At 41.5% G+C, this 12929-nt stretch overlaps 1 protein-coding gene across 2 annotated transcripts in view; it reads right to left on the minus strand.

Annotated features, from left to right (window-relative positions):
- Positions 1–12929, minus strand: part of itsn2b (intersectin 2b) — a 30793-nt gene that overhangs the window by 7232 nt on the left and 10632 nt on the right. Inside the window, exons 7-27 of one of the 2 annotated variants that reach the window (XM_034577000.1) lie at positions 12793–12895; positions 12491–12627; positions 11657–11720; positions 10908–11045; positions 10704–10792; positions 9831–10093; positions 9543–9692; positions 9274–9414; positions 8988–9075; positions 8648–8787; positions 7513–7673; positions 6543–7360; positions 6322–6443; positions 5939–6217; positions 5613–5806; positions 4146–4201; positions 3553–3719; positions 3432–3462; positions 3183–3304; positions 2848–2944; positions 2527–2721 (exon numbers count right to left, since the gene is read on the minus strand). In XM_034577000.1, the coding sequence (XP_034432891.1) occupies positions 2527–2721; positions 2848–2944; positions 3183–3304; positions 3432–3462; positions 3553–3719; positions 4146–4201; positions 5613–5806; positions 5939–6217; positions 6322–6443; positions 6543–7360; positions 7513–7673; positions 8648–8787; positions 8988–9075; positions 9274–9414; positions 9543–9692; positions 9831–10093; positions 10704–10792; positions 10908–11045; positions 11657–11720; positions 12491–12627; positions 12793–12895 (3555 nt within the window). Of the gene's footprint in view, positions 1–2526; positions 2722–2847; positions 2945–3182; positions 3305–3431; positions 3463–3552; positions 3720–4145; positions 4202–5612; positions 5810–5938; positions 6218–6321; positions 6444–6542; positions 7361–7512; positions 7674–8647; positions 8788–8987; positions 9076–9273; positions 9415–9542; positions 9693–9830; positions 10094–10703; positions 10793–10907; positions 11046–11656; positions 11721–12490; positions 12628–12792; positions 12896–12929 lie in introns of both variants that reach the window. The other variant, XM_034576992.1, reaches the window with a different exon arrangement.

The following is a 12929-nucleotide window of genomic DNA, read 5'->3' on the forward strand; positions in this document are numbered from 1 at the left end:
TTCATTCTTTCTCTCTCACCCATTCAGTGCACGTTACCTTTCTCATTTTGTATTTTCTATCATTTCTGCCCCTAAAACAAGACCAAACACTGATGTCCAGGTCAGAAATCTAAGGCTGCAACAGTAAAACATTTAAGCCAATATTAAAAGGGATACAACTTATCATATAAAATTTTCTGAGTTGCAATTATTTAAGACTTAGTTGCACAAAAAGAGTTAAGCTGCTCGAAGAATCAGGGAGTGTCTGAATTTATGAAAAGAAAACGACGACGGACGAATTTTAATGAAGAAAAAAAAGGATGTAATGCTGAGTCTCAAATATATCTGTTCATCTTAACCGCATTTATTGTATTGACCACACACACACACACACACACACACACACACACACACACACACACACACACACACACACACACACACACACACACACACACACACACACACACACACACACACACACACACACACACACACACACACACACACACACACACACACACACACGAGCTGAGCAAAGACATTACATAGAGCAACACTTCTATGATCGCAAAGAAGTCTTTATTTTTAATGTTTTATTTCAGAATCAGAAATATATTAATAGGCACATCTTCAAAAATATTTTCATCATCTTGTACCATAAATGTCTTTCATGTATACGCCCAAGTCAGTTGTGCTAACAGCCTTTGCTGTTGTGAACTCTTAATGCAACTTCACACTGTTTTACTTGAAATCCAAGTGAGGTCTGATACAATTTCAGAATTAAAATGAAAGAGAACAGTGCAAACACATTAGCAGCAGTTTGGTTTGACTTGCATTAGTGTTCATCAGAGTGTATTTATAATTTTTCATTTGATTGATGTGGTTTTACCTCAGTGTTTATCAGACCGAGTAACAGATCCACAGATGTGACGCTTGCATAGATAATTATTGTTTACTTGAGGACCTGAAGAAATAAATCCTATAATAATTATTTTTCAAGGTGCATTCACTTTCTGCAGAGACAAAAAACATTCATAGCAGCAAAGCAGCATTCAGCTAATATAAGGTGCAGCAGCAGTTTCTCATATCACTGCAGGAGGTAAAGCTTATGTCTGTCAGTGGTTGTCTCACTTCAAAACTACTTCTGTCCCCATTAGTGATGACAGCTGACCCAGTTATGGCTTTTAAATATATAGACAAAATACTCCAAGCATTTTTTGTCCAGATAAAGTTGAACTGGTTTTCAAAGGCATAAAATCAAAGGTCCACTGCAAAATGGTTAAAGGCAACAGGTCAAATAAAGGGAAGGATTTGTAATTCAAATCTAACATTTTAGCAGACTGTCAACTCAAGTTTCTAACTTAATCCTGAGCAAAATCTAAATATGTTTTATTATATTCATTTGAACATATTTATTTTATGAATATAGCGGGCAAACTTCATGACTTGCTGCAAGCATTTTAAATAAATGCAGGAGTCTTGGGCATGAATGTGGGCTATCTCAAATTAGCAACAGGCTTCAAGGTTTGTGCATTATTTGTACTAACTCTATGAGAGAAAAAGGCCTAGAAAGTAACAGCAAAAATTGTCTGAATATGGATTTATCTGAGAAAAATAGTGGGCTCTGTGTCAGCTAAGTCCCCAGGAGAGAGGAGAGAGTTAGAATGGAAATAAGGGATTAAACAAAGAGTGAGAAAGAAAAAAGATACACTTGGAAGAAAGGAGGGAGAAAAATAAGTGTATTATGAGGGGGAATGAAAGGAAAGAAGAGGGAGAAGCCACAGAGAGACCCACTATTCCTCCGATTCAGACACTTTTTTGTTTCTTTCCCTCTGTTCATGATAAAAAGGCATCAAGGCTTTAACAAATGACAGGATAAACAAAAGAGCACTGAGAGTTATAAGAAACTTGGTTACGTCCTGATTCATTCACATGTAACAGGATTGGTTTGCATTTCTTTCCAGTTTACTCTCTAAGCTTCTTACACACACACACACACACACACACACACACACACACACACACACACACACACACACACACACACACACACACACACACACACACACACACACACACACACACACACACACACACACACACACACACACACACACACACACACACACACACACACACACAGGGAGAGGTTAGTCGACAGGGAGTCCAGACACTGCCCGTTCAGACAGGAGTGTAATAGTGGGTCTCTCTGAAGTCAGGAGGAGTAGAGGAAGAAGAGGTGGTTGAGGAGGAAGAGGACTTTCTACCACCCTAGAAGGAGAAAGAGGAGAATGGAGAGACAGGGAGGGCGGGAGAAATACAGGTTGGGAAGTGAGAGGGAGGGAAAAAGGTGAGATACTCAGTGAGAAGAAGGAATAAAAAGATGAAGAGATGGATGGAACAAAGAATATCAGTGATGGCAGATGGGGATTGCATCGGTGAACAGAAAGAATTAGTCACATGGAAGCAGAACGTCTCTGTGTTTTCAACACGCACATTTCCTTCTATCTACAGTCATGATACGATTTTAAGAGATTTTCTTACACTGCTGGCTGGGGTCGCAGTCCGCCGTGGTCATCTTAACGTAATTGGTGGGGAACAGGCCAGTGACCCCGTTGATCTCTCCTTTCCACCAATCAGGGTTGCTCTTGTCCATGACGTTGATCAGTTGACTTTTAGAGAAGCTCATTTCGTCCCCGTTGGCGGCGGTGTAGTCATATATGGCAATCACCTGACAGACTGAGGGAGGAGAAATTGTCTGTTGTTTTTACTCACATAACTTATTTCATCACATCACAATTGTAGAAAATGTAGTAGACTCTTCACCTCTGGCTTTTACAAGACTTTCAGAAGTGTGTGTGTTACCTGGCTGGGGTGCTGGTGTGGACTTTCCACTGTTGGATCCCAATATTTTGATGTGAGAAGAAGGGAACCAGCCCTTCTGTCTCTTTTTACCACGGGCCTAGAGTCAGAAAACACACAAATGTGGATAATGAGGTTTTAACCAGAAAGCAGTGATACTGGCTGAGTTCAGTAAGGTCACAAGTCAAAAAGGTTGGGAACCACTGCTCTAACAATGATAAAAGAGCTTCTGGCTGCTGCGCTGATGTGGTGCCACAGCTGGCGGCTGACCCTCTGTGGTTACCACCTACACAGGACTATAGACCAAAACAAACAGGTTAACAGCAGCAAACACTGACCTGTAGCTCTCCAAGCCACCAGCCAGTCGTGTTCTTTCCAAGGACGAGGACGAGCTGGCCGTTTTCCAGATTTAGCTGCTCAGGGCCAGTAGAGGGGTGGGCCTTGATCACTTGGCCAATCTCTGTGCACACACACAAATAATAAACAAATATTACATTTAAACTGCGGCAAAAAATTGAAAAGGAGAGTTGTGTTCTTGTATTTGAGTCGCAGGCAGATGTATTATCAAAAAAAGATGGTGTGTTTACCTTGCTTCTTCTTTCCAGATATGCTCGATGTCTGAAATGATACAAATTGTGAATCTTTTATTACTTCAACAGAACCACATTATATATTAGCTTATCCCATGTGTGTTCAATGAGTTCTTACATCTGTCTCTTTGGGTTTGACATAGTTGCTGGGGAACACGCCTGTGCGGTCGCCTATCGAGCCGCTCCACCACTCTCCGTCCCTCTTGCTCACCAAGATCATGTCCCCTTCTTTGAACGTTAAATCACCGGGCTCCGGAGACTCATAGGTATACAATGCCAAATATTCTGGAGAGGAAGACAACACATGAGCAAAAGATACAAAATAAAAAATATTGTAGTTAGAAGCTTGACTGGAGAATTAAGGAGAATGAAGATTTCAAACTCGCATTTATTAACAACACAGATAAAGAGGTTATAGACTGTACGTTCTTTTCAGGACAGACTATAAAAGGGAAATTTCCTTCTCTTAACAATAAGGATTTCATTACAAACATGTTATTTATGTATTTCAATAATAAATACAGATGCAAGTATGACAACTCAATGTCAGGATGGAACTAGTATAAAATGCCACGTGCGCACCTTCAATAACCTGGAAATCATAAGGTAAAGGTAGGCAACAGCAACACACAGTATGAGAGTATAATATATGTAAATTATGAATGTAAATATCAACTGAACTGCATTAGGATAATACAAGTGTTATTGCACCTTCAGGCTGCAGACCGTCACTGGACTCTGAAACATCAGGAGGGGAACTCTTCAGGCTATAAACACAAAAAAAGACAAAATTACATTGAAATATTTATTCATTTTAAGCATCCTGGAACATCCACCTCTTAATTTCTCATTTCATCTTAAAGTGCTTATCTGTCTTTGGATCAAGAGGCTGTTTCTGCCACTGCAGCAGTAGAAAAGGCTGAGAAGTAGCATGAGAATCTGAGGGACACATCAGTTTGTCCAGGTTTTCTCCCTGAGTCTTGTACATATTGAATGTGATTTGACAACTTCGACAGAGTCATCCTCAGCAGATATCTGAATAACTTCTTCCATTCAGTTCTGAAGGAGCAGGGGTTGATCTCAAAGCTGCTACCTGATATCTGAGCCTTTCATCTGGTAAACTATTTTTTATATGTGGTCTCTATTTAAACCTCAGGGGTGAAAGTTGGAATGTGCATGATTCACAAAATTTAAGAGCTTTACCTTCAGACTCCAGCCTGAGGCTACATCCATACTATCACATCTTTGCTTTAAAATGGCGTTAAAAAACTAAAACCATCTGCGTCCACACAAGCAGCTCCATGTCAGTAACATAAAACTCCAATTCACACGACCAGTCTCGTACACTGGGCATGTGTGTGTCGGAGTTAACAGGAAGTAGATGTTCTACTCTGCATTTAGATGCTTGATTACAGAAAAAACTGCTTTGTGTTAATGTTCTGGATTCACTGCTGGCCGTCAAATCATGACTGAAAAGTGACAAACAGTAAGATAATGAGAGTGACATTGTTTGAAAACATCTCATCGTTTGTCCGTCCAGACTACCATCCTAACGTCTCCATTTTAGGCATAAACGTAGCAACTGGGAGGCATTTTCAAACTAAAATGTAGTAGGAGGGGTGTAGCCTCAGCTTTGCTTTCACCTCAACAGTTTGGTATAACACCAGCTGAAATCATTCTGTGTTCATATACACTTTTAATACCACACCTGTAGACACCACACCTTGTTTTGATGATTCCCTACAGCTACAACAGTATGTTGGTTTGGAAAGTATAACACAGGTATGTATGTGTACTTAGTTTATGTAAGTTTACAAATGGAATCAAAAAAAGGACTGAGATTCAGAAATTTTGGCACACACAAGTTACACTAAACTACTTTGAAAGTTTAAGTCTTCCTCTATTATCCTATTCAAGTCCCTAAGAAATGATCAAAATAGATAAGGCTTGCAATTTAACTTAGGAAGTGAAACTAATGACATTTTTTTTGAAGAAATTGTACTTTCTCTATTCTTGTTGTTCTGGGTTTGTACCCTCATGGTTGAATGCACTTATTGTAAGTCGCTTTGGATAAAAGCGTCAGCTAAATGAAATGTAATGTAAAATACTTTTAGTCAAAAGTCTGGTGCTTTGTTAACTGAAGAAGTAATTGGCGAACAAATGGGGAAACAGACTTACTCTGAACTCTCCTCTTCTCCCAGCAGTGTCACGTATGTCTTCGGGAACCAGCCCCTTTCACCGTTCAGCTCTCCCAGCCACCAGTTCTCCTGCTGCTCCAGCACCTGAATGACATCGTCCTTGTTGAAGTTCAGATGGCTGTCTGTCTTTGCTGTCCACGAACACAGGGCCTGGGCGAGCAGGTTTCCTACCACCAGCTAAGAGAAGCATAGAAATAAAGAAAGCACAGTGAACATTTGTAAGTGATTGTGTGCAGACAATAATCATATTATGGTTATAAAATGACCATAGCTGCTCCTGTGGTATAATGTCTGTAAACCACTCACCTGTCCTTGTGTCTCCAAGGGTGCAAGGTTTGGAGAGTGTGTTGGTGTGAAGGCAGACTTGGTGCCTGCTGCTTTGGCAGCCTCAAGCACATTGGAAAGCTGTGACTGGAGCGGCACTTTAGTTGGAACAGCAGCAGCAGCAGCAGCAGCAGCAGCAACAGTATTATTAGAAGTGTTTGATGGGGTCCCTCTCTCAACGTAGCTCTCTGGGAACCAACCCATCTTCCCTAGTTTGCTGCCATACAGCCAACCCTCCTCCCGCTCTGTCGTCTCATCAACCTGACAGGCGGAGACAGACACGTTTGAGAGAAGAGAAAAAAGTGAGGAAGATGTAGGGAGAAAGTTCTAACTTGTGTTTTAAAGGACATCATTTTCATTCTAACCTCAATGATATCATCTGCATTGAAGCTGAGCTCTTCGTTGTTTCGTGCAGTGAACGGAAAAAGCGCTTTGAAGGAAGTGAGAGCAGCTGATTTCCTGTGATGTGTGGCCCTGGGTTGTCCACCTGAAACAACATCAAAAGTGGTTTTGTGACTAAATACAGGAAGACACTAAATTTGACCACAAATAAGTTCTATAATTTGTGTGTGTGTGTTTGTCTCACCTTTCCTCTCCTCCAGTCCTCTCAGCAGATTCGTCAGTTTCTCCTGAATATCCAGCTTCCCTACTACACTCGGCTGCTGCTGCTGACGAGATGCCTCCTCCTTCCTCTTTCTCTCCTCCTCGGCTTTCCTCCTTTCCTCTTCCTCCTTCTTTCTACTCCTCTCCTCTTCCCCCTTCTTTCTTTCCTCCTCACGCCTCCTCCTCTCCTCCTCCTGCTGCTCCTGCTGAAGCCTTCTCCTCTCTTCATCCCTCTTTCGCCTGTCCTCCTCCTCTCTCCTCTTTCTCTCCTCCTCATCGTGCTTTTTCCTCTCCTCTGCATCTCGGACAGCGGCCTCAGCCGCCCTCTTACTCCTCCTCTCCTCCTCCTCCCTCTCCCTCCTGCATTCCTCATCTCTCCTTTCCGCCTCTAACCTCTTCCGCTCCTCCTCGTCCTTCCTTCTTTTCTCCTCTTTTCTCCGCTCTTCCTCCAGTTTCCTCCTTTCTTCCTCTAGCTTTCTCCTTTCCTCCTCCAGCTTTCTCCTCTCCTCCTCCTGCCTCTGTCTCTCCACCTGCCTCTGACGCTCCTCCTCTTCTTTTTTCTTCCTCTCCTCGTCTTCTCTTTTCCTTCTCTCCTCCTCTCGTCTCTTGCGCTCTGCCTCCTCTTTTGCTCTGAACTCCCGCTCGGCCTGGTCTTTTGCAGCTCTGATCAACGCCTGTCTCTCCCTCTCCTCCTCCTCCCTCTGTTTGGCCTCTTTCTCCTCCCGGAGTCTCCTCTGACGCTCCTCTTCATCCATCTTCAGCTTCTCCTGCCACTGACGCTCCTTTTCCATCTTAATACGTCTGAGAGTAGGAAGCAAACATTGACGATATTGTCAAGATGAAATATACTTTTTTTCACACTTGTTTCTCATGGAGATTCTATAGCAAGTAAAGAAACATTAATTTTGCTAAGTTATAAAATCTAAAACTAAACCTGTGTTAAAGCAAAATACCTTTGAGCTTCCTCCTCCTCCCTCCGCCTCCTCTCCTCCTCCTGTCGTTTCCTCTCCTCTTCCTGCTCCTTCCTTCGAATCAGCTCACGTTGTTTGTCCTCTTTGACGCTCCGTAGTTTCTCTAATGCTACCTGCTGCTTCCTCTGGCTTTCTCTCAGTTCCTGACATTAACAGAAAATTGCAAAGTTTTACCAGTGAAAGATATGTGGCTGAATTTACAAATGAGTGTACCAGACAGATATAATGGGCAGAAGGGTAGACACACAAGCATGGACAAACACAAAGCAAGCACAAAGGTAACTAAAAATTAGCTAATTTTAGTGAGACAATGTAAGAGAGAGGGAGAAAAAGAGACAGTTCAAATTATAAGAGAGAACCTGAGAAGCCACAACAGCACGGAAAAGAGTTGTGCTTGATCTGAGAAATGTGAGCAGGTCAAGGAACAATAGAAAAGACTGAGAACAACAAAGAGACCTAAAGCTGAAACCTTTAGTAGGCAGAAGAGGTTACGGAGGCAGGCCAGCAGACAGAAGACAGCCTGAAGCATAGAGTCCTCAGATCCCACATACTGTAAAGTTGGGGAGTTGGGATATGAGACATGTGAGAGGGAAGAGAGGAACAGGTTCCAGCATAAAGATGAGCAGGGCATTTCCAATGGAGAAGAAAGGAGAGAAGTCCAGACGAGAGGGAGAGAAGATAAAGATAAAAGAGGAATAAAATTAGTATCCGAAGGAAAGAAAGAGTTATGAAGGAGAGGGATGATTGTAGGAGGAGAGAAAAGAGGCATTAAGGGCAAGGCAGCAATAATAGGTAAAAACAACAAAACAAAAATCTGTAAGTATAAAACAGGACACACACAAAGATGTTATAAGTTTAGTTCAGGAAAATAGTCTAAACTACCAGCTCTGTAATAAAGCTTCACATTACCAACACCGTCATGTTCATCTTATGTACTCCTCATAGTTTAGATATTGAGACATTCAGAGAGCGTTTAAAAGACCTGCATACCTTGACACATGCTCCATCTTATCCTTGGTTCAAACAGGCTCGGTGTCAGTGCTTTATGTGACATGTTGATAGAAATGATGTCATGTTCTGCTAGTTAAACTATTCTATACTTGTGATTAATTCCTACCTGCATATCTTTATTATAATGGTCCATCTCAGCCAGTTTGGCAGCAGTCTCTTTCTCCAGAGTTTGCAGATGATCTCGCAGTTTCATACACGTCCGTTTTTTCTCCGAAACGCTCACCTTCATGGTGGACATGGATGACACTACAAACAGATGTAATACAGTTAAACAAGACAGAAACTTCCCAGTGCAAAAGAGTGCAATGATATTTCTTAAATATAAAAAGCCTATATTGTAAATTAACATACGTTTTCATAATTTGCAGTGATATATATATATATATATAACTACTGTGTTTATACTGTTGTTGGTAAGCTTTTCACTTTAATCTATCAGCACTGACCAGGCAGGTTATTCAGAGACATGTTTTTGAGTTTCTCTTTGAGTCTCTTCTGCTCCGGAGTCAGCTGGGACAACTTCCTCTGGAACTCCTGAACAAGAGGAAAAGCATCAAAAGCAACAAGAAATACGTCACTGGAGGAAAATATTTGGGGTAAGACACTGAACACCCTTTCTCAAAAAAGCAAAGATCAAACACACATAAACACACAAAACTGTTAAGGGTACTTTGCCACAATAAAACAGTGTCAGGAAAACATTGGCAAAATAAAACTCAAACAAACACACACCTCTAGCTGTTTGTGTATGCTGTTAATGTCCTGTTGGCGTGACTCTTTCCTTTGACTGGTGAGATCCAGCTCCGTCCTCTGAAGCTTCTTCTTATTATGAATGTCACGCAGCCGGTCTGAGATCTGACGATGCTTGTTACCCTGAGGTAGAGTGAGACAGAAAGACAGATAGACATGAGAGAAAGTCAATGATAGGGGGGGATGATAGGACATCAGGACAAAAGAGAGTATGTCTATGAGAGTTGATAAATGATCTCTTCACCACTCACCACAGCCTCCAGCTCCATCTCCAGACTCCTCTTCTTAGCTTTCAGTCTGATGATATCATCCTGCTCCTGCTGCTTCTTTATCTGGAGCTCTCCTCGCCTCCTTCTCTCCCACTCCTCCTTCCTCTGGCGCTCAAGCTCCCGCTGTGCAGCCTAGAGTGAGCATAGTCACAAAAGATGCTAAAGTTAATATATTTGCACAAAAGTGTGAACAAATATATTACAATTGAAGGAGGAAATATTCATACAAATATTTTTTCATGTACATAGAGTATCTAAACAGTTCCTTACCTCCTTTCTTTCTATCTCCCTCTGTCGCTCTTCTTCTTTCTGCCTCTCGAGCTCCCTCTGTCGCTCCAACCTTCTCTCCTCTTCTTTCCGCCTCCTCTCCTCTGCCTCCCAGGCTTCCCGCTCTCTCTTTTCTCGCTCCTCTCTCTCCTTTTGAGCACGCCGCTCAAGCTCCCTCCTCTCGGCTTCCTGCAACGCCAGTCGTCTTTTCTCCAGTTCCGCGTTCCCTCGCTCCTGGTTGGCTTTGAATCTATCCTCAAATGACACTGAGTAGATAGGTAATAAGGTTTTATGGGTGACAGTGATTTCTGTTTGAAAGTGTAAATCAGCAAGAATTCACAAATTCTTTTTAAATAAAGATAACTTATTTCAGTTTTTTTTATGGCTGAACGGTATGTTGAAGGGTTTGAACAGAAAGTGGATCAAACCAGTACAAACACAATCTTTCTATCTTACCATAACTTTCTATCTTACCATAATTATACAGGTTTATATAATTATTATTGTTTGGGAGACTTCGGGATTTCAAAATAGCTTTTAGCCATGAACCCAACATTAGCTGGTACATGCTTTAAATCAAGCTGTGACTGTGTACAAACCCAACAACAAAGTGTGTGACCCTTTACTAAATATAATTAAATATCTTCTCCCGACTGGCTGTGGTTAAGCCTGCTGAAAGTGGCTACTGTGTATTTAACAACAATGTGTGCATGTTTAGTTTATGTTAGATGTACAAAAATAAAAAGAGGGTTCAGCCACAGAGCCATGACCCATAGCCATTGATTGTACTGAGGGATCTGTGGTGATTATCTGATTTCAGTCTCACAATATCTTAGTTCTTAGTAATGGAGATAGTGTGGACATAAGAGTACTGACGGTTGCTCTTGACTTTCTGTGGAGGTTCGATGTCGAAATCATCAGTCAGAGCTGCATAGAGAGAAGAGCTGGATCCATTCACTGCACCCCTGCAACAGTTCAAATGACTTGCTTGAATAAACAAAATTGACATTATTCAAAACGGTTACTCTGAATAGGTCATTTCAACACATTTGTTGAATTGAGTCATATGTGTGCACATACCTCTGTGAGGGTGGCACCAGCTCAATTGGTAGTATGAGCGGCAGTGGTAGGCCGGTCTTTGCCATGTCAACCAGATGCATTGCCAGAATAAACTCCTCAGCCTTCAGCTTGCCATCCTTATCCACATCTGCTAAAGTCCTGCACAAGGGTTAGAAATAGGAATTTACTGTCGAATTACATACAAGTGAGGAAAGTATTTTAAGATTAGTGGCATTATTAGTGGGAATATTTAAGACCTAAATACAACCAAGATTGTCAGTATATTTACAACTGTGGTCAGCAGTTGTTTTCATCTCAGTTATGTTGGATGTGCACTGGTTTAGTTAATGTTAACAACCAACCTCTACTAATAAACTACTTCTGGATTCTGATCTCAACTGTGTAGTCAGGAGCACAAGCTTTAGTGAGCACACATCATTAGCTGCAGCAAAATGTAGCTTTACTATATAAAAGCACACATATATTGTATGTTGATCACAGAGAGGTTATCTTTGAACTGTATTACCGGATTATTTCATTAAAACCTGTGGATTTTACGGATTCATTCTTAATAAATTTTAATGGATTAAGATTAAATTGCCGAAAAAATATTACACCATGAAGAGTTCTCTTTTACAGAAACTTTATTTCCTAGTAGTTTATAATAAGAATTGACTCAATTGTAAACATTTTTCTTTATAAAGACACACTAAAATGCACACACACACACACACACACACACACACACACACACACACACACACACTTACCAGATGGAGGCCAGCTGTGTCTGAGTCAGCATCGTGGTTGCCATGGCACCTCTCACCTGCTGACCTGCCAACAAAAGGGACAAATGTCAGAGCATCTGTAGAGCACAGATGTCTGGGTGGGGTGGAGTAAAGCCATAGAGTAAAGCAGAGGACAAGGGTGTGTGTAAGCACTGGTTAGGTTTGTACCAATTAACAAAATGTAAAAATGTGTCAGGTGTACCAAGAGAGCAGTCTTCATCAGAAACAGGGTTCAGGTTACCTGATGTTTTTGACTCTGTTTTGTCTGCAAAGGTTAAATGTTAAGTGGGAAACTAAATGGAAAGATGATGAATGAGGGACTGTGGCAGCTTGAACAGTTAGCATTATGATTATTTAGCAGACAGCTCTTGATCATCTTGTTTGAGGAATATTGAGCTGTATCCAATCATCTACAAAGACATTTGGCTGAGAGCTCTAAAAAACTCAAATAAATAGTCTTTCATATCACGTATTTAATGTGCTGGACCACATATAATGTGCCAAATCACATTAGACAATAGTGAACGTCATTAGTTACATCATGCTAGAGGGAACAGGTCCAGCGAGGCTTCCAGTATGAGAACGAAAAGCCAATTACATACTTGTGTGTGTTGAAAAAGTGTCCCTGTGTCTGAACACACCCGCAGCTGGTGTAGACACAGTATACACTTCCAAGAGGGAGGCTTCCATTATGAAATAATCAGCGACTGTTCATGAATGTCCACGCCTGCATTTCACGCATAGTTTGGTTTTGTGTAATATACACTGCGCATACACACTCCACAGACACACACTGCGCACACACACACCCCGTACCAGTGAGGTGTCCAGTCATCTGTTTATCCAGACCGTTGAACTGCTGTCTGTATTTAAGTCTAGAGGCATGTGGCACGGCCCAGTCACTGGGACCAGCAACCATGGGTGACATCACAGAGGGGGATGAGGAAGCGGAGCTGAAGGACAAACAGTGACAAAATAAAAATACAAACAAAGTAAAACAAACTACAGTCTACAAGTCTTTTGTGCTTTTGTGTTCATTAAAAAAAGAGATTAACATTTGGATTTTTTTCAAGGATTCATAGCTCTTTCAAATTTCTGTACAAGTGTGTGCGTTTTACCTGCTAGATCCCAGGTCCAGCATTGATGAGGCCTTGTATATACCAGCAGGAGAAGAGGACATTCCTAGTGGAGAGGAGTAGTTGGACACAGATAGAGGAAGACCTAAAAACACAAAGCACAAGCATGTATCAATTAC

This window comes from Hippoglossus hippoglossus, chromosome 3, assembly GCF_009819705.1.
Source record: "Hippoglossus hippoglossus isolate fHipHip1 chromosome 3, fHipHip1.pri, whole genome shotgun sequence".
In the NCBI taxonomy this organism is placed as follows: Eukaryota; Metazoa; Chordata; class Actinopteri; order Pleuronectiformes; family Pleuronectidae; genus Hippoglossus; species Hippoglossus hippoglossus.